The sequence below is a fragment of the Nipponia nippon genome, unplaced genomic scaffold (genome assembly GCF_047370975.1).
Source record: "Nipponia nippon isolate SJK-2023a ecotype South Korea unplaced genomic scaffold, ASM4737097v1 scaffold_37, whole genome shotgun sequence".
Classification (NCBI taxonomy): Eukaryota; Metazoa; Chordata; class Aves; order Pelecaniformes; family Threskiornithidae; genus Nipponia; species Nipponia nippon.
The window spans coordinates 2,586,462-2,612,500 of record NW_028262355.1 but is presented as its reverse complement, the minus strand read 5'-3'; the positions used below and the strand labels follow the sequence as shown (position 1 = coordinate 2,612,500).

Here is a 26,039-nt window from a genome sequence, read left to right as displayed (position 1 = left end):
TGGCCCTGTGAATGTTTGATGTGAGCCAGTGCTTTCGTTAGCCCACCTTGATGGCCCCGTGAATGTTCAATATGAGCCAGTGCTTTCGTTACTGTTTTAGAAAGGCTGGGGAAAAAAGAAAAGCGTATTTACTCCTGTCAGAGACTGCCCTGAGGGGCAGAGGGTGCTGGAGGTAAAGGCAGGAGGAGAGGCTGAGGGAGGTGGGTTCGTTCAGCCTGGAGAAGGCAAAGGGGCTGTAACTGCTGCCCACCTGACAGCCCTCCCCAGGGACAACCCAGGCCGCCTCTTGACAGAGCCTGCAGCAAAAGGCCAAGTAGTAACCATCACACCTTGAAGCAAGGGGAATCCCAGCTAAATAAAAAGGACACACTTTCCATGTCACCGGGTGGCTGAGGACTGGGATGGGGACCAGAGGCTGTGGAGCCCTCACCACTGGAGATCGGCAACGCTGGATTGGAGACAACCCCAAGCAGAGAGGAAGGTGGACAGGGACAGACACGTCTGCTCTCTGCCAGGCCTGCTGAAGCGCCAGGAGCTGCTGCACGGTGGCACTGCAACCTGCAGAGCCCCTCAGCTAAGTCTGATCGCTGATCAGCATCTATCTGTCCCCACAAGAGACGAACGCCTGACAGATTCAGGACAGCAGTGTTGCGAGCCCAGCTCTGTCCCCTGTGCAGCCAGGTGATGCCGGCAGGTTGCTTTCCCACTTCGTGCCTCGGTTTCCCTGGCAATGCAGCGAGATGCAGGAGAGGTGCGCGGCTCGTCGGTGTGCCGGGGCCGGGGGGCGAGCCAGCAGACGGTGTGAAACACGGAGATACAGAGCCAGAGGCCGAAGACAAACCCCGGACCTTCAGAGACACCGACAGCCTGATGCCTGAAGGGGATTCAGCCTGTACTTTTCACCTGTTTGTTGCTACTTTTTTTTACTGTAGTAGCTCAACTGCAGCAGACTTCAGCTCAGAGCAGAAATCAGGAATGTCAGTTTTCAGAGAAAAGACTCCATTTTCTGACACAATTTGTTTTCTTGCATGAATCATCCTATTATCCAACCAGAAATGAAATTAGATCTTCCAGCTCTCAACTGAAGTTAATAATTAATGTTACAGTACGAGTTGCCAGTCTTCTCTGGTGAAGAAACTCTTTCGAACACATTAACATTTCAATGAGTGCTGCTGTCAGTCAACCCAGCAGTTCGCTCCTTTGGCCTCTCGTCTCCATCTTGATCAAGTTTCTTTTGCAAAAAAAAAAAAATATCAAGTTCTATCCTCCAGCAGTACCTCTTTTCCCTTAAGACAAACCCGACTGTAAGCTCTGCTCCCCAAGGATTTCTCATTTTGGGGAATGAATCATTCCCATTACAGTCTCTGCCCAGTTTAGGGGAGGAAAAACCAGCCACTCACACCAGTGCCTGAGCCAAGCTGATGGAGAAGGGATCCACTCTCACCACAGACGTCTAGGGCTCAGGCTTTTGTGACCTGATTGTATTCTTGCCGTTTCCAACACACTTGCACACTATGGTCCACCTCGTTCTCTCGCCCTTTCTTTCCTACTCGCTTCAAACCCACAGCAGCCCTTGGACAAAGATTGGACTTTTTTTGTTTCCAAAGAGTATTTGTCATTTAAATGTATACTCTCGGGCTAGCAGGCTCTTACACTTGAAAACTGTGGTGTCTCATAAAAGAATGAGAAACCTGTGCAGTTTCTAATTCAGGCTTAGACTGGATAGATTTGGGAAATGAAGCAGTGAGCAGACACAGACCCTCCTGGCTGGAAGGACAGCACATCCCACGATGGAAGTCGGCGGTCTCCTTCTCCCAGCGTGCCCACTGACACACCCAGATACGTTATGAACAGCCAAAGATGTGGACAAAAGTTAAGGAACTGTGAAAAATAGCTGTAGTTAAAAAAAGTGTATTAACAAGAACATGACCAATGCAGGAGATTAAATTTAAGTCATCTAGCTACAGCAGTTACTTCCTATGCATACATGCATTTAAGATGCTTTTCAGGAGGAAGAAAAGTAGTTACTATCTTTCTTTTCATTGAAGGACATACAATCACTGCACAGAAATGCCAAAGGTGCACCTGAGTTAATACACACAGTCAAAATAATCAATTACAGCAAGTTCACCACTAGCAAATCAACGGGATTAGGTAAAAAATACGAGTATTTTTCCTCCAAGCAGAAGTAATGTTAAATGGTTAACAAATGGTTTACTGGGGTTTTTTAAAATTAAATTATCCACCTGCAGAGTTGTGTCAGCATTCATTTGTCCATACGATCTTCAGCATGGGTTAGCAGCATTTCGATCCACATCTTATTTTCAGTATGCAGACCGGTGAGCAACGCACTCAGTCCGGAGGCAGCCAGAACACACTTGTACCTGTATTTGCACCATGGAAATACCATTGCTACCCAAGGCATTTTTTTTTTCCCCCGTTAATGAAATATGCTCATCTTTTTCACATTGCAAAAGAGACCCATATTTAAAAAAGGGGAAAAAATACAGTGATACCAGGAACTTTTTTGTTTGTTTTATGTAAATAATTTCTGCACACATATTGAGGGTGGAAGGCTTAGGCTTTTTTGGTTTTGGGGGGTTCGGTGTGTTGTTTGCTTTGGTTTTGTTTTTTTAATTGTATTAATTGCTCATCGGGAACTCCTTAAGAATTTGTGAAATCCTATAAATAAATGGATTGTTGCTGGACAAAGCTCAGAGGTTAGCTCAGTCACTTGTTCCCAGAACGGTACTTGACACTGACTAGACTAAGAAACGCTCATTAAAATATTCAACGCTCGTTATGGAAAACAAAGGATGGACTTTGTGTTCTGCCAGGCATTCTGGATGCAAAACGTGGCCCAATGCACCGAACAAAAGCCACATTCAGAATCAATGTATGGCAGAAGATCTGCAATAAGGTCAGTCATTCAGCGTCTGGGAGCAGGACCCCATCCCAGAGAAGCACAGATGCGTGTTCGTGGAAGAAACAAAAAAGAAGGGAGCAGAGGGCACAGCAATTCAGAATTCCTTAGCCAAGTTACAAGGCAACCGAACAGCTTCCACCTCACCTTCTGTGGTTAGCAATGCGATACAGGGTCAAGAACAAGCAGGTAGAAGCAATAATTTCTTCACCACAACTGGTTACAGTCCGAGAATTACACAAGGCGTACAAAGTTTCGAAGATTTGGAGTTTCATATCAGTTTCCTTAGCCGTATCTAACTCAGCAGCCTGTGATTACAAATATAAGCCATTTTCCTAACTACTAACATCTCAGCTCATCAGTTTAGACATAAGCATTTTAGATTAGTCTGAAGCCTAAGACATCTCTCCCTGGAACAGCAGAAACTCCCCAGTGAAGCAGCACGGGGAGCCAAAACACTGAACTGTTTGTGGAGGGTGTGCTTCTACCGCTATAAAGTCTTTTACTTTTAGAGAGCTCAGTCAAGAACGGGATTTTTTTTCCAAGACAACAGATGAATGTTATGGTGAATGAAGTACAGCACTGAAAAGCTCTCGGGATAACACAAATTAGCAGAAGTAAGCTGAAGAATAAAGTCAGTTTCCTCCAGGAAGGTTTAAATGAAGTTACGTCCCCTTTCAGAAATAACAATCTACAGAAAGTCCAATTTTGCTTCTAAATTATTACTGTGGCTGCACAAAGCGAAGGGAGAAAAACAGCTAGAAGCTGCTGCAGATACACCAAAATCCAACTGCACACAGAACCGCCTCCTTTAACGGGCCACCGCTTTTGTGTATGTTGGGAGTTTCGAAACGATGTATAGCCTTAGACATTTAATGTAATGTTACTTGGCCTATACAAAATTCCATATTGCAGGTGCTTATATTGAATATAGCAAAATCTGCCCAGAAGATCAGGTAACAGCTCCAGAAAATGCAGCTGCTGGTAAGGAACTTATGACACTAAAAAAACCTGCTAAATCGGTCAGCAAAAAAAGTCAAGTGAAGTTGACAGGCACCAGCAGCGCTGTGAGGCAAGCAAAATAAAACCCTGCCTCCTTTATCTCTTCTCTCCCCCCACCACACGTGTTGAAACCTAACTAAAAGCAGCTTTAAGTTGTTACCCAAAGGAACCCCAAACCTTAGGAAGTGCACCAGTTACCCCCCAAAATACACTGCCACGGCCCTAGATTAGAACCAAAGCCATCAATAAGCAAGGGAACGCAGCTGTAGTATGTTCAGAGATGCCATCCTGAAGGACTATGAAGAAAAAATTTCCTAAAACGATGCACAGGCAGTGCTCGTGAGCAATGCCAGGGTAACCATTTTGTTTGTTAAGGCTTCCGACAGACTGTGTTAAATCACTAAACACAAAGTAAGAATGAGGGCAGCTGTGCTGAGATTTATTTGGCAAGCAGAAAGTTTAGTGCCAAAAGGAAAAAAACCCAAACTTCCCAGAGTTGCTATACAATCCAGGTAACTTCCCATTCCCAGCTGAATACCACCCAGACAACACCAACTGTCTCCAAAGCGAGAGCCTTCTCACAGGTTCAAAACAGAGGATTTAGCAGTGAGAACCAGTCCAGCGTACACGAACTAACACTACTAAGTCAAAGTCTGTTTACAAAGTCTTCTGGGCCTCCTCTCCTCCCAAGTTCCGTAGGGAACATAAGCGAGTGCCGAGTACTCACTTAAAAACACGTTCTCTCTGCACGCAAGGTCTGCAATAAACAACGCGTACAACTCGCAAGCAATCGCCAAGGAAGTTCAGTTAAGGAAAGCATCTGAACATTTTGCAAACTTCTGGCTTTCTCATCGATCTTCCCCAAAGCATCATGAAGAAGTTTAGCTGAAGTTGTGTTTTGCAGGCAACGTTTCAAAAGACAAATTAACTTTGAACACTGAGAACAAGAAAAGATGCGGCATTTCGCCCTGTGTGTTCAATCAGGAGAGAGTCCCACAGATGAATTGCTAAAGCCATATAGAGGGACCGGTGAAGACAAATCTTCTAAAATGAAAGTGACTTAAGCACAACCTACTTTTTCCACGAGATCAAATAGACTTTCAGACCCCTAAGCTAACCTACACAGATATCAACAATTTACAAGCAAAAAGGAAGCTTTAACACATCAAAAACAGAAGAAAAGACTCTAACACAGCGGACTCTGAGTGACCGAACTGTATTATATTGGATTAAGCCTAACCGCAGTGACCCCAAAGAGCGCCTGTCCCTCCACCGCCGCACTCTCAATACCTTCCTTGCGTCTGATCCGCCACTCCTACAGACACAGGGTAGGGAACGACATCTGATGGAAGGGAAGGGGTCAAGTCAGGTTAATCAAGTCAACGTGACCCTACACTGCCGTAACTTTATCCTTCTGCTTCTTGGTAGAAAGCTGTAGCATACCCATTCTCACTGTACACAGAAGGGGAAGAAAATGGTTTGAAAGGTTTGCTGAATACAAAATAAGCGTTTTGTGAACAGGTGAGCTTCGCTTGTTCAAAGATGTGCAACCCTCAATCCAACGTTGCATCAGGGAACTAGGAGGAAGGAAGAGGTCACAGCTGCAGCAGAGCCATCTTCTCTGGGGGTGGTTTGCAGGTCCACAGCAGTAATTCCTAACCCAAGGAATCGGCCTGGCATCCGGGACTACCTAATACCTGCTGAACCTGGGCTTGCTTTCCAATACAGGGTGCAGAGATCAGGGGAACAGTCCCAGCCCTGGGCAGGGAAAAGACAGTAGCTTGTGGCACAAATCATAGCCTGTTCATCAAGGGAGGCTTCGTTACCAGGGGAAATCTGAAAATCACTGGCCTGGAGAGACAGACTGCCAAATAACAGCTCTACGAAGCAGCCTCCTGGCTTTGGCTGGGATAGAGTTAGGTTTTTTTTCCCCCCTAGTAGCTGGTGGTGTGTGTGGTTTGGATGTAGTATGAGAATAATGTTGATAACACAGTGATGGTTTAGTTGTTGCTAAGCAGTGCTTACACTAAGTCAAGGACTTTTCAGCCTCTCATGCTCTACCGACTGAGAAGGCTGGAGATGCACAAGGAGGCGGGAGGGGGCAGAGCCAGGAGAGCCGACCCCAGCTGGCCCAAGGGCTATTCCAGGCCATATGATGTCATGCTCAGCATAGAAACTGGGGGAAAGCTGGCCGGGGGGCAGCGATCGCTGCTGGGGGACTGGCTGGGCATTGGTCAGCAGGCAGCGAGCAACTGCATCGTGCATCACTTGCTATGCATATCCTTTTATTATTATTACTGCTACTATTTTATTGCAATTAGTAAACTGTTCTTATCTCAACCCACGAGGTTTTTTTCACTTTTCCAATTCTCTCCCCCATCCCACAGGGGAGGGAGCGAGCAAGCGGCTGTGCGGTGCTCAGTTGCCGGCTGGAGTTAAACCACAACAAGCAGGTATCATTCAGAGGTATTTATTCTCTATTCCTAAGCATTTTCATAGCGAGGGGGGAAAAAAAAAAAAGGGGGGGGGGCAAAACTTTGATACCTAGTCAAACTGGTGAACTCGGAGCGATGCTGTAGGGAATGACAGAATGAGCAGGCTGGAGAAAACAGCGCTAGAGGAAAAGTACAAGTTCCTCCCATGTAACAAGTAACCGCCGAGGGATGGGAAGATGACTAAACCAGAAGACAGTCACAGCACAATAGGTAGGCTGCCAACGATGCAAGGCAGTACTGAGCGCGAGAAATTACCATTAATCACTAAGCCTTCAACCTTTTGCAACAACTTTGTCTTGTTTCACGTTGATCATCTCAGAGGAAGAGGCACAGCAGCTTTTCAGCTCAGTAATTTTCCAACTAGACCGTACTCCATCCCAGCAGCAGCACAGCCAGAAGAACTACCACTAGATTGTAAGTCAGCTGAAATAAATGGAAGAATCTCACAAGTAGTCTTTCCCAAGTCATTGCTTGAATGCAAAAGGGTAATTTTTATTTAATGTTCTTTAAGAGCGCTGGCCAACCCAGCAGACTGTTTCACTGACATGCAAAGGCTACTATTTAATTTGCTCCTGTTTTCTGAAGGGAACATCTAAGTATTTCTGCATCCATCAGCAGTAAAGTACTACCTCCTCACAACATTTTTAGCTCTCAAATAGCGATATGGCCACAGTATTCTTTCCTCATCCACCCTTCCCTAAAACCTACAAGTGAGGTCAGAAAATTGTAAAAGATAATAGTAAATCAATATACCACCTGTCCTGTGCTCTCCTACACCTCCTACCTTTAATGCACCTTCCAGGTATTTAAAGCATTTATGGACTATTGGGGGTGGGCAGGGGGAAATCTCTGTGTGAAAAAGCTTTTCTAAGGTGATCACATAGTGCAGATCATTCTCTGCTTCCCTTACCCATAACCCCATCTTTCCATGTGACTGGAAGGCTCTTGTTCAAAAAGAAAAATCTCTTTAGTGTCAGTAAAACGACAAGTATGTTTCAGCCTAAGCTACGTAAGACTAGGGACTGACACATCATTAACAGCCAGTTTAACCGTGGAGAAGGGCTTAAACCTCTTCTGAGAGGTGTGATGAACGCTACCTTTATCTAAGACGACATAAAGAGCACGGATTGCAACCAGCGATCGGACGTAAATCCAAAGGTCAAGAACTGCGCCCATCCTCATGCACCAGTCCTTAGCAGCAAAGACCAGATACGCTTACTCTTCAAGCCTTTGTTCATAGCTCGGTATTTAACACCGACACCAGTGACGTGGAGCAGAAGAATGCAACCGGCTGGTTTCACAGGTAGCAGAAACAAGATCGTGATATTCGGCAGGAAGAAAAACAGAAAGGGTCTCAAGATGAAAAAAAGCTGTTGCTAGGCAAACACATGACTTACGCGAATGCCAGAGCAAGAAATATTCATGAAGTCCAGATAAGAGCTGCGGACGGCCTTTTCCACACAGAGGTCCTGGATTTTCAGAGAGATCACACTTACAAGGAACATAACAAAACCCACACAACACACGTTCCTGATAATGGGTTCTTCTCACACACGATCTGTCGTCCTTACCAAAGGCGGCCACGGCTGTTGCCGCAGAAGGGCGCTCTGGCGAGGCAAGGAGCTCCCGGTCAGCTCTGCCCTCCAGTGCAGCCCCGGCCTGCCCAGAGGGACAGGGCAAGGACGGGGTCCCAGCCCTCGGGGGACAGCACGTCCCCACGGTGGTTCCAGCCCACCCCCGGTTCCCCGACAGCCCCGGGAGACAAGCTAGCAGAAGGCGCCTTGGAAAGCAAAGCCAGCCCCAGGACACATCTGAAGACCCTTTGGCCTCCTGACAGGAGCTACCTCGGGTCAGACATCCAGCAGCAGCGGCATGGCGCCGGGCAGCAGCGGCGTGACAACCCCGACGTCCACCAGCCCTGGCGCACGATTCCAGGCTGGTGGACGTCAGCTGCAACGCTGCCTCACCTCTCCGATAAACATCAGGATGCCGAGCGTTAAAACACACCGAAACCAGCTGGTGCTAAAATTCAGGTTTCCACAGCAACGCCAGCAATGACACACAGTGCTTCTGTAGTGCATTCCTGCATTATCAACCACTATCGGCATGTGTGTTCCAGCCTGCAGAGTTACACCGGTTTGAAGACCCTAATTTCGTCTTCCAAATGCTGCAGTCCTGGCATTTGAAGTATAGAGCCTAAGCTGCCAAAAAACCAAAGGGGGTGACAGCGCTTAATCATGTCCCTTACCAGTTACAGGCTGCCACAGTCATTTCACCGCTCACCTTCAAACTCCCCCTCACATGGGGTTTGCTGCACAGGTTAATGGCTTTGCTTCTTGTGCAAGGTTTAGGAATTCGAAACAAAAACTCCATCCCTCGTAGGGCACGGACAAGTGGGGGCACGCAGTGCACAGCGGCCGAGCCAGTTCGCTGGTAGCTGCGCAGCGCAGAACACACTCGTGCGGGTTACGGTTACCTGCACCGAATTACATCTAATCGTCTCTCGCTGGAGTGAAATGAAGAAAAACAAATGCAGTTACAAGCAGTTCAGAACTGAACTGACCGGACTTAAAATAAAATCAGACTCCATGACAGTAGCACAATGGATTAAAGGTAAATTTTCATAGTGTCAGCAGGACGAGAACACCACACAAGTTTTTGCTAAATCAAGTCAAGCAAGTGTCGGAGACATTTCTTTAATAACAATATCAATCAAAACACAGTGACTGAAGTAATGACGGAAATGCTTTAAAATATGCACCAGTTCCAACCCAAATTTTGGACAATATTCTAAGGAAAAAAGTGACGCAGGTAGGCGCAGGATATCAGAAGATCTTCACAAGACTTGAAAACTTAGCTACAAAATTTACCATCTTAACTCTGAGGACTTTGAGGCTGCTTGTTGACAGTTATGAACCACCCGTGGCTTTGACAGCTTCCAAAAGGGGCTCTCCCAGGATCCCGCATTAAGAGCACGCAGGCATACGGTGACAAATGATCTCGTAGGTAATCCACACCCACCTTGTAACCACTTAGCGACAGCGTGGTTAACTTTTAAACTACAATAGAAACTAGTAAGACAAACCCAAAACCTGACTGCGCGGCTTCGCTTGGCACAACAACTGCGGGATGTCCCCGGAAAACAGCTCCAACCTCGTCCCCCAGCCCCAGCCGGATCCGGCAAGCCCAGCACCTGCAGGACAAGGAGGTCTGCTGGACCGTCCTTGCTGCACCCATCTCTCCCCCTTCCCGGGGTTCAAGAAAAGCACAGCCACCACCCCTGTGGGTGTAGCCGGGCCTTAAACTGAATTAGGTACAAATGAAATCCCATCCTCAAATCAGAGGAGAAAAATGGGAGAGCTTCTTTATCACGCTAATTAGACCACAGAACGAGAAGGCACCTTCTGCACAAAAGAGGCAACAGGACAGCACCATCAGGATAACCCACTTTGTAAAAAAAAAAAAAAAAAAAAAAAAAAAAATTGCAAAAAAAATATATGTAGTGTTACCTTAAAAAAAAAGAGAAAGATCCATTCAAGTTAACTGCCCATTATTTCTATTAAAGGCTGTTCTGAGATGCTACTGCCCCCCCCCCTTTATGTCTGGTTTTCAGACCTTTAGCCCAGCCTTACTGGTGGCCAGGTTATGCCCGCTTCTGTTTCTGCCCAGCTCCGGCGCTGCTGCGGCCCTAGCGAGCACCCACGCAGCGCTGCCCGGAGCCCTGACGCCACCGGCGCTCCACCGGTTGGCTTGGGCAGGTGCACAGCCAGCCAGGCAAGGAGGCCCAACAAAGCAAACAACGGCCTCCACCGATTCCTTCAGCAAATGGTCACTGGGCAGAGGAGACGCCTTCTTAAACTTGGCTTTGACAGCTATTACCATCAGAAAAGCACTCAAAAAAATAACCAATTTGTTAGTCAGCCCAAACCCGCCTCCTAGTCAGTAGGATAAACCGAGGGACACAACACGAGCCCAGAATACAATAAACTCTGAAAAGTGGAAAAAACATGCTCTGAGAAACTATACATCTGTCACAGTACTTCAGCAGCCCTGGAGACTTCAGGGTCACCAAATAACTTGGACTGGAAGGGACATCTCTAGTCAAAGCTCCCGCTCGGTCAACACTGACTTCAGAGCAGCTGGCTCGGGGCTCCGTCCGCTTGGGTCTTCAAAAGCGACTCCTCAACCTCTCTGCCCAGTGCTGAAGGGTACCGCAAACTGAGGACAGAGGCACAGAGATACACGGCAGGTAAAACACCCTGGGGTTACTAAAGGTAGCACTGCATGAAGTTAACAGAGCGTATTTCTTTGATGAGTTGAAAAAACATTGCTGCACAAAGCGTATGTTGTAACTCTTACTCATCAAGACTTCAGTGAAGCAACAGTGACGCAGCACAGCAAAGACTACTGTTGGTTAAGCAGCCAGGTTTGGTCACAACCAGAAAGAAGCTTGTGAGGCAGGAGAAACACCTGCGGTACTCTCAGGCTGCTAATACTCTAGGAATATCCAGTTTTTCACAAGAACGCTCGTGGATTTGTCTCCTACAAGCCTCTTATCAACCATTACTGTTAGAAGAGGATTAGTACCAGAACTGTGGGCGAGAACTAGCAGAAGGTCTAGCCAAGGAGATGACAATACAGTAGAAGAAAGCCCTCCTGCTGGGTAAGACCATGAGGTTCAGAGGCAGGAAGGTGCCACCAATGGAGAAGACAGGAAACAAGACTCATCCTACTCGCGGTGCTATCCAACAAACTGGCTGTTTGAGCAGAGGCTCCAACAGCCAGTACCGGTGAGTCACCGTGAAGGCCGCTGTCACGACACAGGTGTGTCACAGTACCGTTGAGAGCAGCCTAGCCCGTCACGGAAAACAAAACCACAAAGCTCCTTCGCACAAGAAACGGAAACGAGAAGTGCCTCCTCAGGCCAGGGCTGCGGGAACAGCCATCATTCACCCCAAATCCGGGCTGAACTTGCACGTGAATTTTTAGCATTGTGTTTGTTATTTCCTACCTGACCTCCAAGAATTAACTTTTTTCTACAGACACTGGAAATGAGGAATAAAATGTTAAGGGACAAGACTTGGCCAGATGGAACCAAAACAAAACAGACAGCAAGAATGAAAATAAAGGTCTTTCTCCCACCCATCCAACCACACACCTCCACCACTTATCCGAGACAACCACAAGACCATATGCCTGCATAGCAGGCAAATTTAACTCACTGGAACAGCAGAAAGCTAACCTGCCCTAAATTGTGATTTATTTTTAATCCTTTTTGGCTAAACTGTATTAGTTTACCTTGATATCAGAAGAGTGCCGGCACAAATGGCAGGGAGGGATCACAGCTGGAGCTAAGGAAGGGTAAGGGGAAAGCAAAGCCATCCATCCTCCCCACTTCAGCTGCAACGAGATGTTAATTTAGCTCCTCTGATGTACAAAAAATAAATCACATTAAGAGCAGCCATTTTTGTCATAGTTGGTGGACGGCTCCTAACCGTAAGGAAAACACTACTATTCAGTCAGTAACTTGATGAGATTCAAGAAGTTTCCACAAGTTTAGATACGTAACTGTACCTCCTGATGCCTAGACTGTTTGTGCCTGGTTTAAATATATTTGTAGCCATTAAAAATGGTAAAATTCCCTACTCAGTACAAGGCAACATATAGTACTGATGTACTACTTAAAAATGCAAACGCAACACTTAATTTTTGGCATTCCAATAAGAAAACTTATAAATAATTGGGAAACCAGCCCAAAACTTCTAGATACTTAGTAGTTTGAGCGTCTCGAAGTTTACCAGACGCCACTGCAGGTGCCAACAAAGAGGTATGCCTGAGGCCAGGGAACGTAAGCAGCGAGCAGCTCCCTCACCATGGCACACACCTCCTCAGGTGCACTTGCCACTCCCTGTCCTCCTAAATCAGCTTTCTTGGCAAGCGCAGGGAAGTTTACCATCTCCTCAAGTGTCTATTCTGCTGATCCATTTGTGCGTTAACTTTAGCACTAAGACTGCATTTTAAAAAAGAGAGGGGGGAAAAAAAGGCACATACAAATAGAGCCAGAGAGGAGAGCCCGGTAATACCGGGACTTTAAACAATTACAACATTACCACAGCTATAAAATGAAACTGCACATGTGCCGTTAATGTATTCCATACAATCTGCAGCTATCATTTAGTTACTAAAGCAAAACTTGTCCAAAACAGCATTTTCAAGTTCTTTTGGCTCAATAGTTATAACCAATGGCTAAGCCAACATTTTATAATACGTATAACATCATCTTACTAAGAACAGAGGCTAAGCAAGTACATTGCTTTTGAAAGAGCAAGCAGCAGCAATGCTGTTGCTTTGCTAACAAGGCTAAATCAACAGAAGCAGAAAGCACAGAGATACGGTTTTGTCCACACACCAAGTACTCCTCTCACTACTCCCATCACCACAAACGTCACCGCAGCCTAGCTCAAGAAACCTTTATTTTCTCCACTTGTTTGCTAGGGAGTTTGTCCATTTAACATTTCCAGAAGGCTACAGATGAGCTGTCTTTAGACAAACTTACCACAGATTTCATCAGGGTCGGGATCCTAGCCAAAGCGTTAGATTCATGAGATCCAAACAGCCAACTTGATAGCTCACGGCCACCAAACAGTCCCGCCCTCCCTTCTTTGCACGCACCCTCCGCCACCACCCCGGCAGCTCCTGCCACATACCTCTGACTCTCATCACCTCTCTGGCAGCTACTGCAATTCACCAGCCCAGCAAAGCGATGGGCAGCTGTCCGCAAATCAGCAGTTTGTTTCTCAGAAGGTCCCGAGATGCACAAAAGCAAGCAAGGCCTCCCTTTCAGCACTGCAGATCCACTAGATTCGTTCAGCTGCTCAAGAAGCCATCACCTAACACCAGCAGCTCCAACTCCCTCTGTTCAACAGAGGTGGGGCACAGGCAGTGCCCTAATGCTCAGCCACCGGTCCCACCCAACGAGTCGCAGGTGCCAGCAGGATGGACGTCAGCTGGAGGGCCGCACCACACCCAGCGGCACCTGCCCCAGCCTCCCCAGCAGCAGGCACTCAGGGTAACGAGGGAGCCACAGCATACAGCCCACTGCATCACACTGAACCCAGAAGTCCAGATTTCAGTTCATTTTAATAAACTGGGCGAAAGGACCTCTTATAGATAGGAACAGCCAATTCAGCTTCATTTCCAGATGCCTGGGCTGTCTCCATCACCTCAGCCTGGCCCCCTCCTTCCCACCGCAAAACCTGACACTTCTCTTCCACACCAGAACCCGTGGAGACTTTACCTTCCTCGGCTTGGCACAGAGCTGGCATGCTGGGACCACCCGGTCACCTCCCCTCCACCCATTCCTCGCCACAACGGGGAATTAGCTTTTCTAACAGCTTCCCACTTTGCCATTTGGCAGCTGTGTGAGGGCTGAAAAGCTTTAAAGAGAACTTTGAATTTAGTAGCATATTCGAGTGACACTCCGCGATTTACTAGACACACAACGTCAGCCGAGATCTGAGGCGATGATCTCTGTGACCCTACAAGGCCACCCATCGAACCCTGGGCATGAGGAGCAACGCACACCTCAAAGCTTCGAGGCTTTCCCAACAGCTGGGCGGCAGCGACAGCAGCCTTCCAGCGATCCCCACGTGAAACCGCCGAACGGATCCAGCTCCGCCTCGCAGATGACTGGGTGGCAGCGCCCGGGGAACCCGTCCGCTCGCCTCGCTCCAGAGCGGACCTAGTTCACCCAGCAAGTCCCACCACAACGCTGCTGACGTCTGGGAGCTAGTCCAGAACAGTCTGCAACTTCTGTGGCCTTAGGGGCAGAAGTTGGCTGTTACAGAGCCAGATGACCTGCTGGCCCTTTCCGATTTAAGTTCTAGAGATCTATATTACCTAAGGAAGTACGCAAATAAATACGAAAAACCAGAGGGACACAAAAAGACATCCTTTAACTCCCAGGTGTAGCCATACCAGCCAGAGGTACAACTGGGCCAGCAAATGGCTTCCTGTCCTGACTAAAAGCAAACACTAAAGAGAATAAGATACAGGCAAACACCTGCAACATCACAATGGTATTACCTCCTAGCTTCCAGGGACTTAAGGCTCAAGGACCTTTCAGAGACCATATCTGTATCTCTGAATTCAAAACCAAGAAAGTGAGGCCATCTGTTTATAACAGAAAGTCAGTCTTTCATTTTCATTCAGTTTTGGGGGTTTTTTTTATTACTATTATTTCTTTTTTGACTCAGCAGAATCAGGATCTGCAAGACTATGGTTTCCATTTCACACTGGCCAGAATACCTTATCGCTAGCTGGCCATAAGGAGGAGTGGTGAAAACTTAAGAAATCAGCCAAGATTTTTTTTTTTTTTTATAAAACAAATGGTCACTTATTAAGTTTGTTCAAACAAATAGACAAAAAAGTTTGAGTGAAATGTCTCTGCTTTCATTTAGCAGAAGAAATGAAGCAAGATTTCATACAGACACACCAAAAAGCTAGGAAGAAAAGCTGCCTGGCTGGTGTTCAGCAGAAAAAAAACAAAGCATTGAGAATGTGAACCAATGTCTCTATTGTAATTTCTCAATGATTAAAAAGTTAAATACTTTTGTTGACTTATTTCAGAAGTTGATGACAGTTTACGTAAGTTACTCCGTGGCATGAAGGAGACCTGCTATTCTCTCTCTCATCAGAGAAACTGGATTAATAGATAGAGGAGCACAACTGCAAGCAGAGCACAAGCACAAAAAAATTCCTTTGTCTCTCCTCCCTTCATTGTATCCCAAAAAACATCTTCCTTGCTGTTAGTTTATCTTCCAGATCACTTCATTCTTGGAAGATAAAATGCTTCTTCGTCCTCCAGAGACCTCAAACACAACCACAACCCGCCCCGTAGGCGCGGGGAACAGAAGAGCAAAGCACCCTTTGAGCGGCGATGGCCACCCCAGGTGCACGTGGACACCAGCCAGGGCTCACAGAGCAGCGCGCTCAAGACCTCACGCCCAGTCTCACCAGGAAGAGGCCAGAAGCCCCAGCCCCAGTTACCAGACAGGGAGTCATCCCAGGATGCCTTCTACTGAGAGTTACTCATCACTCCCATCTCTGCGAAATCCTGCCATGAACGCAGTGTGATCATCGACATAAAGATGCTTAAAAAGAGTGAGAGTTCGAACTGCTTTCAATTAAAAACAAACACAGAAAAGCACAGGTTATATGAACGTACTTCCATCCTCAAGCCAGGATTATTCAAAACTAGGAAGTGCCAAAGGAGAGAGGACGGCATGGCTGTGCACCACTCCGAACAATTCTGCTCTTCTCCGGCAGGCAAACTACATTAAAAAAGAGAAAACCTGTCTTGAGTTGGCATGACACCAATAAAACAGCACCAATCCATACAGTTAGGCACAAAAATAAGGTACGATAGCTTAACTGCAAAGCACAGCTCATTCATGGAGTTATTCCTCATATCCTGCCAGTGTTCTTGGAATTGTAGGTATTTCTTTTGATTACAAGTAAGGCTCCTAATTACTAGAAATCGGGATTCTGACAAATATCTACATCCTGCCAGTGCACAGGAACTACGGTTAAAAGAATGGAGGGAGGAAAAAATGAACAATTACAAAAATACACATTGAGTTTGTTGCCCAGTCAAGACATCATCTGGAAGACAGCCATTTCATAATACATTTCAAGGATCAAGTTTTTGGATTCGTTTTGTTGGGGCTTTGAGTTGTTTTGGTGGGTTTTTTAAAAACTATTTTAACTGCAGTTAGCTTCCAGGCCTGTGCGATTTAACCACATCTCTTATTTTAAAATTAATTACTAGTTAATTGCTGCTTCTTTGCAGAAAACAATCCCTTTCCTACGGTTTTGTTTTTCTTCCTTCTTTATGGGAGGGCAGAGGAAGAGACGCAGGGAGCAGGGGAAGGGAGCGCTCCAGCATTAGGAACTCGGCAGTTTAAGAACCCCATGCTGGAAAAAGTTGGCACGACAGCGGGTTAAGTACTTCTGAAAGCTACGGCTCTAGTCCCGGCTGAAGGTAAAGCCCCTGGCAGGTTTTAATAATGAAATGGCAGCAGCTCAAGTCACTGCTGGCATGCTCAGCTCAGCCTGGAAAACCACATTCCTTTCTCCCGGTGCGCACATCGGAGAAGTCGCCCAACCTGCCGCTGCATTCTTACCCAGCTTACCGAAAATAACAGCGTTTCCAGGCTTGCACTTCATTTCTTCCTAAAAGGGGACAGAGCTGCCTCGTAGCATTTCTTTTACTGCTACAGTAAAACTCTCTTATTCAACACAATTAAAACAAACATTTAAGAGGAAGTAGCAGTGAAAGCAAAAGATGGAGGAATTTACGAAAGCTGGTGAGATTTTCTGTTTACTGACACCAAAATTTACAAAACTGTTACCTAAAATCAAGCTGCTTCTGCACATTGATATCGCATCTACGATGTTTCATTGACTGAAGCTGTTAGATAATCCATCCCTTACTGCTATTAAAAGGCCTAGAGGTTTCCAGCTCACTCAGAAAAGTCCCAGTTTACATGCCACAGAGTTTAATTAAGCAAGAGGTCTTGGCCCCATATAATCCTCTGGGGCTAAGAGGTTGTCAATTTAGCCTGATTCAGCTGAAATCAGTTAGCTGCCAAACAGGCTGCATCTACATCAGATCTTGCGACACAAGCACGCAGCTGCTTCACATAGCCCCCACGGCAGATGCCTTGTTTCAGCTTCATGCAACGTTACCCGCAAGTATGACATGAATAAAGATAATAGCGCCGAGTCCCACAATCTCTGATGTGGCCTCTGGATCTTACAGCACCTGTGGAGATAGTCCGTATTGCACAATGAGCTGCATTTGGTTTAGAAAGGATAAATATTATAACCCACTGAACCTCTCATTGTCTGAAGCTGCAACTCCAACCTAGAAGGTGCAGTGGTGCACCCTCCCTTCCCACAACATCCTAAGCTATTCATTTTATTCCCTTCTGAAGGGCAAGCTCATTTGGCACTCACATCAGGCCTGGTTATATTTTCAAAACAAAACACAAAAAACCCCTATTAGAGATTCATTAAAGTTAACTCCCAGCAAAAGCTGTGCCCCTGAGACCGAGAAGACTGCTGTGGCAGCAGAAAGGCTTTGCTCAGCAGGTGTGGGGCTCACAGTCCATGTTTACTTCCCAGGAAAATGGTATCTGTGCAGAAACAGATGATAACCTGGAGTTTACATTTACCATTACACAGTGCCCTCCAACGGCCAGCCCATAACATACTAAAGTACTAAACCCGACGAGATGCTTATCGTCCCTTCCCCAACAGCAGGGTTTGGGCAGTGACGAAGGCAGCGGCCGAAGCACCTGCAGCACCATCCCTCACCCGCGCCGACAAGACTCCCGAACCACCTCCCCGCTTGACACCGAGCGGGGGCGGAGGACAGACAGGGCCACCTCTGAATGGGCGCAGACATGAAACTAAAATTTCTCCACTCCCTCAGACCCACATTTGAATACAAACCACCTTAAATGTCCTTACATTAATTTTACATTAAAACTAGAATTCACTTAGTAATAGTGGCCAAAATATGCTGATAACTCATTAAAAGCAGGTTTAAAACGTAAGCTTTTATAAAAATCCGTTGACCTACTGAGAACCACACAGCCTATTAATTTTGTTATTATGCCACAACAAGTAGATATGCAAGCCCTTTCATTTATGAAATGCTTCCTTATCTGCACTTTTTCATCATCATCTGAAGTTTTACCTGCTATCCCTGGGAAGCCAACGCACTTAGAATCTATAAAACCAATTCAGATTTTTGTTTCCCATTTAAAAAGTCAATAAAAAAGTTACTGTCCTGCATCGTTTATTAGTAAGACACTGTGTCACTGCTGTGACCGAGGGAGGCCCCTGCTCACGCTCCCATGAAAGAGTTATGCTTTTATATAACCAGAGTATTCAGAGCAGAAAAACCAGACCTCTCTTCTTAAAGCGCCTCTGCGGACGGTGCTGTTCACAGAAGGTGTATCTTCCCAGGAACTCAAGGTGTTTTTTTCTACATAAAAGCCTCCTGCTTCACACAAGCAGCGGGCTGAGCGGGGGCCAGGGGAGCCGGACGGTGCAGCCGGCGGCGGGCTGACCCCTCTCGCTGCTCTGCCACCCCACAGCTGAGGTTCGGCAGCGCTCGACAAGGGCCTGCGACCGTCTACGAGCTGCTTCTCCGGTACGTCACCCGCAGCGATGCCCAGCGCCCTGGTCATTCACCCAACACGCTTCCAGTGCCACAACGCCCAGCCCGCGCTGCTCCAGTCGCCGAGCCGGGAACCAGTGCGACGAGGGGACACAGCTTGGGAGCCCCTTCTCAGGCGCCAGTCCTGGCAGGGGCCCCGTGGGGACGGCCTGGGCTCACAAAACCTCTGGCCGTGCAGCCGCAGCGCAGAAGCAGGGGGAGCAGCAAGAGACAGTTTTACCATCGAGGCAACGTATCAGGAAACGTTACCTTAACTCTAATTACAGCCACCTAGAGCACAGACGCTTCCCCCAACAACTCACCATCAGGCTTATTTCAAATATTTATGGTTTGCTTAAAATGCAAAGTAGAGAAATCCAGCACTGAACTCCCCTATGTCACTGCTTTGTCACTCAGCCAAGTGGGGGAGGAAAAATGGAAGCCTTTTTCCTCAGTAATAAATCAAGTTAATCGGTAAGCAGTGCAATAGCGTATTCCTTTTGGAGCCTCTGCAGCCCTGTCTCACGGACAGCACCAAAACATACCAACTTCATCTACATGACATTCAAGTGCAGGGAAGGAGACACCCTCAAGGGAGATCATTCCAGAGCAACAAATCCATCAGGAACGTGCAAACACGAGACGGACAAGTCAGCTTCCCAAGTTGTGCAGCCTAACTCATTTTCAACCAGCTTGCCCCAAAGAGACAGTTTATCCATTGTATTGCAGCCATATTCCTTGTCACCTCACGGCCCAAGCTGTGCTTCACCATGACATCATTGTGGCAAATCCGATCTTCATTCTTTACCCTGATGTTAGACAAAATACAGATAAGCCTGTGCTTTGCAGGAATTCATCCCATCCACAGGTACCGTTTCCATCATACCCGAAAACCGTTTTTGCTTGTGTTTACCAAAAGCGCGTCTCATGAAAAGCAGAGTGCCACAGAGGCTCCCGAGGTCCTGAAATCCTTCAGGATTCATTTCTCACAAAAATGCTTTGCCCAGTAGAGTACACAAGAATTAAGGTGAGAAAAAAACATTAAGCTGCAGTGACTATATCCAGAACTATTTATTTTAAGGCACATGCAATTATATCTCACGCATCAGGGTATGTTCATGAACATAAGCTCCTTTTTGACAATTTCTAATGCGTGACAAAATGTCACCTCAGTAGGGAGCACGCAACTTCAGTTCATTCAATCACAAGTCATGGAAGTTAAAGAGACGAGAAGAATGCTGGAACTGGAGAGAGCAGTTTTCACACACGAACGTCTTTTTTGCCTCTATTTTAAAATATGAAAAGCTACTCTTTCTTCAAGGATCTTTTTCTTGAGCCACATTATTTATTCAACCAAATGAGAGACAAGAAGCTGCAAGTTTTTCTTCCACCCAAGCACACTGAGAAAGGGGAAGGGAATTGTGGAATCTTCCGTTTCGTTTGGGCCACATGCAGTTCCAGGACTCTCAAAAACCCAAACTGAAACCAATGACAGGTGTCCTTCTCTAAGGGACACATTAGTTCCTTTCTTCTGGGGGCAGGGGGGGATAAAGAAACTAAGAAGTAAACTAAGGTTATGAGATGACTCCAGTAATTCCCAAAAATCAACAGTCCTGAGTCAGTCAATGGTTCAAGAACTCCCTAAGCAAAGGAACGCTAGCAGCCGGGGCAAATCCCTTACGTCCCTTGGGCTGGTGCTCCCAGTTCCGCTGCCCTTCTCTCCGCTCCCGAGGCCAGCGCTGAAGACCCCGTCGCTGTCAATAGCAGGAGCGTTTGACAAACGGCCCTCTCGCAAACCAAGCGCGTGCAACGGATACACAGCTTCGGTTAGACGGAGAGCGCTCTATGTAGGGACACAAGCATTTTCAGCTACTGAAGGGCGTAAGTTTTTCAATGTACTTGTATGTAAAGATTGCACGAGAGCACCTGACCTTCCAGCAGCCTATGTAAGCATCATTGCACAGAATCACAGGCTGGCTGAGGCTGGCGGGGACCTCCGGAGCTCATCTGGCCCACCCCCTCTGCCCCAGCTGGAGCCGGCTGCCCGGGACCACGTCCAGGTGGCTTCTGAACGGCTCCAAGGATGGGGACTCCACCACCTCCCTGGGCAACCTGAGCTGGCGCTAAAGCCACCCTCACAGTGAAAAATTCGTAGGAAGCGAATTTGATTTACAGCTAATTTTAACTAAGAGATTAATCTAAAATTTTTTATAGCTCATATTTACAAAGAGGCAGATTTATGAAAACAACATTTGAAGAAAAACATAGTCTGACAGCGGCTAAATGCAATGGTTGGCTTGTCATCTGTGACTCAGTAAGTCCCTAAACTACCGAGTGCCTTAACGCCTATCAGAGTATTTGAACAAAACAAGAACAGATGTCCACATTGAAGGTATCCACTGAGAATTATAGCTATTTACAGAGACTAATGTGGGCACAAACTCTGCAAACGCTTAAGCATATGCTTAATTTAAGACATGAAGTAGGCCTACCGGCATGTACATCTACTGTGCAACTAGAAGTTAAGCCTATGCTTAATTATTTGGAAGAGATATTGCTATTTTTATGGGAAGCCATTAAGCAAGTCTAGCTTATATTTAAATAACTACTTTTCCCAATCAGCAAATGCGTAGTAGTTCAGGAGAGGCGGTTCTACATAAGGCCTACTTAAAACCCTACATAAAACCGTATACAACAGAACTGCAAACTGTACTTCAAACTGAGGTAGAAACAAAGAAAAATTAATAGCCTAAGTATGTCCGCATACATGAGTCGGCCTCTCAAGACTAGCAAAGAGATTTTGCTTTTCAAAACAAAGAGACAAGTCCAAGCCAATGCTAATGGGAAGTCATTATCCGCAAAAGCCAGCATGCAATGGAACAGCAAACATACCTGCCTTTCTCAACCACTCTTCAGGTTTACATTTAACGAAGCTTACTTACGGCGGCCTTCCCAAGGGAGATACTCCTCCTTCAGCGCTTGCCTTTGCCCAGACGCTTACCACAGACTCAACAACAGTTTAGGCTGTTGGTGTATTGAAACTACAGCCCATCAGGCTGCGTAATACCACCCGCGTTCTCCTCCACGCCCTTCCTCACCCCGTCCCTTTTTCCTCTTTCTTCCACACTATTTCCACTTGCGGTCTCCTGTCATATTTTCAGATGATCCCTGCTCCGTTCTGTGAAGTCTCCAGCAGCGTCACACTCTACAGCAACACAGAAAACAAAGAAGCGGTCCGCTGCTCCTCACGCGTAGGGCGGCTGCAGTCATCACTGCATCCGTGACGTGGGACCACCACGGGTCACTGTGGAGAGACCAAAGGCTTGCTTTTCCAAGCAGTTCTTTTCCAAACACCTCGGGAGGTGAGCGACAGACGCTTCTTCTTACCTGGACTGCCATGCCCACCCTTCAGCAGGCCAGGTCCCTCGTTATCAGCACGGGATGCGAGCACCGTTACGGCAGCTGCCCTGGCTCTCGTGAGACCCCTTCCACCTCAGAGCCAAAGCGGAGAGCGGGGTGCTGAGCAGCACAGCCAACAGCCCTGCTTCTCCATCCAGTGGATTTCTCCGTGTATTCGTTTCTCTTTAACATTCCGCGCAAGTACCAGCATACGTCGAGGAAGGAGGCAGGGACAAAAGATAGCGGCGAGTACACAACAAAAAAAGCAGCAGCCAGACTCCAGTGTTATGTTCCCAGGCACCTATTCGGGACACGGCAGGGTGGCTCGCAGGTCTCCCTTCCCCTCACAGACCACGCTTCCTAATACACTCAGAACTGCGAAAGCACGTAACCGCCACCAATCGAGTGTTGTGGGGTGCCCGCACTGGGACAGCGAGCCCCGCTGGCCCACTCCTTCCTTCAGCCCTACAGGGCCGCCAGCACCCCGGGAGCAGGCGGGACCACCGCAGGCCTCTCGGCAGCGGGCCCGGGCCACCTGAAGGGTCGGGCAACGCAGAAGCGCTCCTGCACAGGGGAGCCGGCCGGAGCGAGCTGCCGGGGGACTCCTGCGGCCTCGGCTGCTGCCAGCCAGGCCTGTCCTCGCGTCAAGGCTCATGAAAACAACCCAGGGACAAAAGGATCCTCCTCCGATTTTGTGCTCGCTACCTTAAGCGCCCAAGGCTCTCGCAGCGCGCTCTCTTCTCCCCTACCTTCACACACATACAGAGCATTTTAAATCAGACTGCGCTCATAGCTTTATAAATCAACAAAAGCAGAACTAACCATCCCCCCCCTTTATAACAACACCCACTCCAGCCAAAGGACCTCCTTTCCAATTGGAATTAAACGGTACAGTCATCCAGATTTGGTGCCATTCAAACATAACAGGTAATAAAATCGTCTGGCAGCTTCTATAGTCAGAAGATCTTTTTTTTTTTATGCCAGTTTCTTCTATACCACAGGGAGACTGACAGATAGCCCTTCGTGTTTAGTCCCATAAAACTGGATGTCATATTGTTATAATTATTATTATTCACCCTTGTAAAAATACAACCTGGGCAAGCAATATGACCGATACTAACAGCTGATACACTGAAATCACAGAATGGTAACATAGCTTGTCGCTTTTCTGGTGCTTTATCACGCTGCCTGCTAAGGAAAAGGAGTACCTCACCAAGGCAATGAAATAAAAAGGGCATTAACTGCAATTTTTAACACTCACTTAAGATAAAGTGCGCTGTTCTGCTTATGCATATTTGATTTGTTAGCGCTGCGTACGGTTCTGCAGAAGACGGCAGTTGATAAAGCCGGAGCAGGGTGATTAGTTATCAGGGGTCCTACCTAGTTCACCGAGCTCCATCTGCATTAGGCACCAGGCTGCGTTTGACACCCGCTCCCGCCGCGGCGGCCTCTCCCCCGCCGTCTCCCGGGGACACCGGCAGAGCCTGCTCACCGGGCCCGGCGGCCAGGCAGCGGCTGCCTCCCACCTACGGCCCCTCGGTCGCCCGCCCCGGCTCTTTGTTCGCCACCAGCCCCCGGCTGAGGCGCCCCGCGGGGCGAGGGGCGGCGGGGGGGACCCGGCCGCAGCCCGGGACGCGCTGTGCGGCGGGGCAGCGCACCGCCCGCCCCGCTCCGGAGCCCGCTCCCGGCCCCGCGGCACAGCGCGGGGGTCGGCCCGGGCAGCCAGGCCGCGGACACGGGGCGCCCGGGGGGCTCCAGCCGCGCCCGCCCCGGGCCCTCGCAGGCGGCGGCGGGGCTGCAAGGGCCGGGTGGCCGCCGGGCGGGCGCACCTGCCGGGGCGGGGGCCGGCGCTCACCGGGCCGGGGCGCCCCGCTCGGCCCGCGGACCCGCCGCCACGTCTCCCCCCCGCCCGCCCGCCGCTGCTGCCGGCGGCGCCGCCGCCGGGCGGGGGCGCGGAGCCCCGCGGTGCGGCCGCGGGAGCGGTGCGGGGCGGGCCCGCCGGGCGCCCTCCCGGACCGACCCTCGACCTTCGCCCGGCCGGCGGGGGCTGCCCGCCGGCACCGGCCGCCCGCAGCCCCCCCTCCGCCGAGGCGGCTAATGGCGATGGGGCGGCCGGGCGAAGGGCGCCCGTCCCCCCGCGACGGGCGGGGCTCCCCGCGCCCCGGCCCCCACGGGCGCCCCACCGCCCCCGGCCCCGGCCCCCACCCGCGGGGGCTCCCGAGCCGCCCCCGCCCCGACCCACCTCGTCCTCGGAGAGCCCGTAGACCGGCTCCACCGCCGCGGTCGCCATGGAGCCGCCGCGCGGGGCGTCCCGCTGGGCGCCGCTCCCCGCCGGCCCTGCCCGGGGGCTTCGCGGGGGCGCCGCCGGCCCGGCCCAGGTGAGGCGCCCGCCGCCGCCTCCTGCCGCCGCCGCCGCTGCTCCTCGCCCGCGGGCGGCGGAAGGCGGCCGCCGGGAGCCGAGCGCCGGCGGGAAGGGGCCGGGGGCGGTGCTGCCCGGGGCCGCCGCTCGGGGGCGGCGCTGGGGCCCGCCGGCGGCTGAGGCTCACGGCGGCCGCAGGAACGCGCCCTCCCCGCGGCGGGGAGCCCCGGCGGCGGCCCAGCGGGGCGGGGAGAGCGCCGGCCAGGCCCAGCGGCGGGGGCGGCTGCCGGGGGCGGGAAGCCCCGCCGGGCCGGGCCGATCCGCTGCCGCCCTGCCCCCGCGGCCGCCGCGCGGGAGGGTGAGGGCGGGCGGGAGCGGCACAAAGCGGGGGGGGGGGGGCGGGCGGCGGGGCGGGGGGGGGGGGGGGCACCGAGCGCCGCCCGCCGCCCCTCCCCGCCCCCGCCCCCGCCCCGGCCGCCGCGGCGGGAGCGGGCGCCCCCCGGCGGGCGGGAGCGGCGGCGCCGGGCCTGAGGGCGGGACCGCCCCCCGCGGGCGGGGCTGCGGGGCGGGGGCGGCCGAGCTGCGCGGGGAGGGCCCCGGCCACGCCCTCCCGGGGGGCCGCTGCCGGCGGGGCCGCTGCGTGCTCCGCCCCCGGTGCTGGGCGCCCCGGCCGGGCAGGGCCGAGGGGCCGGGCCGCGTCTCGCCGCGGCGCGGGGAGGCGGCAGCTCCGCGCTCGGAGCGTCCCCGGGGACGGGGGCCCGCCTCCATCCCAGCCCGTTACCGGCGCTCGGGGAGCGGTGCCTCTCGCCCGTTTGCGCCGCTGCGGGGAGAGCAGCCCTGCCGCCGGCCGGCGGGAGCGGGCCGAAGCCGTGCGCCTCACGGTACCGGACCCGAGCCGGGCGCTCCCGGGGGCGACCGGTTCCCCGCTCGCCGGCCCCGGGCCTGCCCCCGCTGCGGGGCGAGGGACAGGGCTGCCCCGGGGGCTGCGGCCGCGCTCCGCCGCGGGTGCGGCTGGGTCGTTGGGACAGGTACCGGCCACCGCCGCCATCAGCACGGGCGAAGCGAAAGCTGCCGCAGGTCTCGAGCAGCGGTGATGGTTCACCGTGGCTTCCGCATCGCTCGGCGTCGTGATTTTTAAGGAAACGAAATACTCCGGGCGTTGGAGCGAGGCTCCTCCTGGGCAGAATCAAGTCCCGCTTCAGTGCGAAATGACTTCCTCACTCGGTTTCTGCCCCGTCCTTAGTTGGCCCTCGTCCCCTCCCCGACCGCGCCCCACCTACGCTCATCTCTCCTCGATCATCTCTCTGTTAGCTTTCGGCAGTATGATGGCACTTAAGCGGAGGCTAATGAGCAATAGGTTACGTGACAGCTGTTATCAAACCCATTTATGCTTTTACAGGGCAACAACTGATTTCCACTACGTTTACTTTAAGCACGCGCTGCATTAATAAAGCCACGAAGAGCCAATGACACAGGAAAGATCTGTCCCCGCACCCCAAAAGGCGGCCGTCCTTGGCGCTTCAGAAGGAGGTGCGCAGCGGCACTCGCTGGCTTCAGCTTCCCCAGCCTGCAGCGGGGCTGAGCGCGGCCGGGCTCGGTGCGCGGTCTGGTTCGGTACGGTAAGCGGGAGCA

The 26,039-nt window shown here is 50.3% G+C and overlaps 1 protein-coding gene across 3 annotated transcripts in view; it reads right to left on the bottom strand.

Annotated features, from left to right (window-relative positions):
* NEDD4L (NEDD4 like E3 ubiquitin protein ligase) overlaps positions 1-24,431 on the bottom strand; it is a 193,368-nt gene extending 168,937 nt beyond the window's left edge. For all 3 annotated transcript variants that reach the window (XM_087772788.1, XM_087772789.1, XM_087772791.1), the window contains exon 1: positions 24,291-24,431. In XM_087772788.1, coding sequence (XP_087628914.1) covers positions 24,291-24,338 — 48 coding nt within the window. In that variant the 5' untranslated portion in view covers positions 24,339-24,431. The remainder of the gene's footprint in view (positions 1-24,290) is intronic.
* Positions 24,432-26,039: the final 1,608 nt, after the last annotated feature.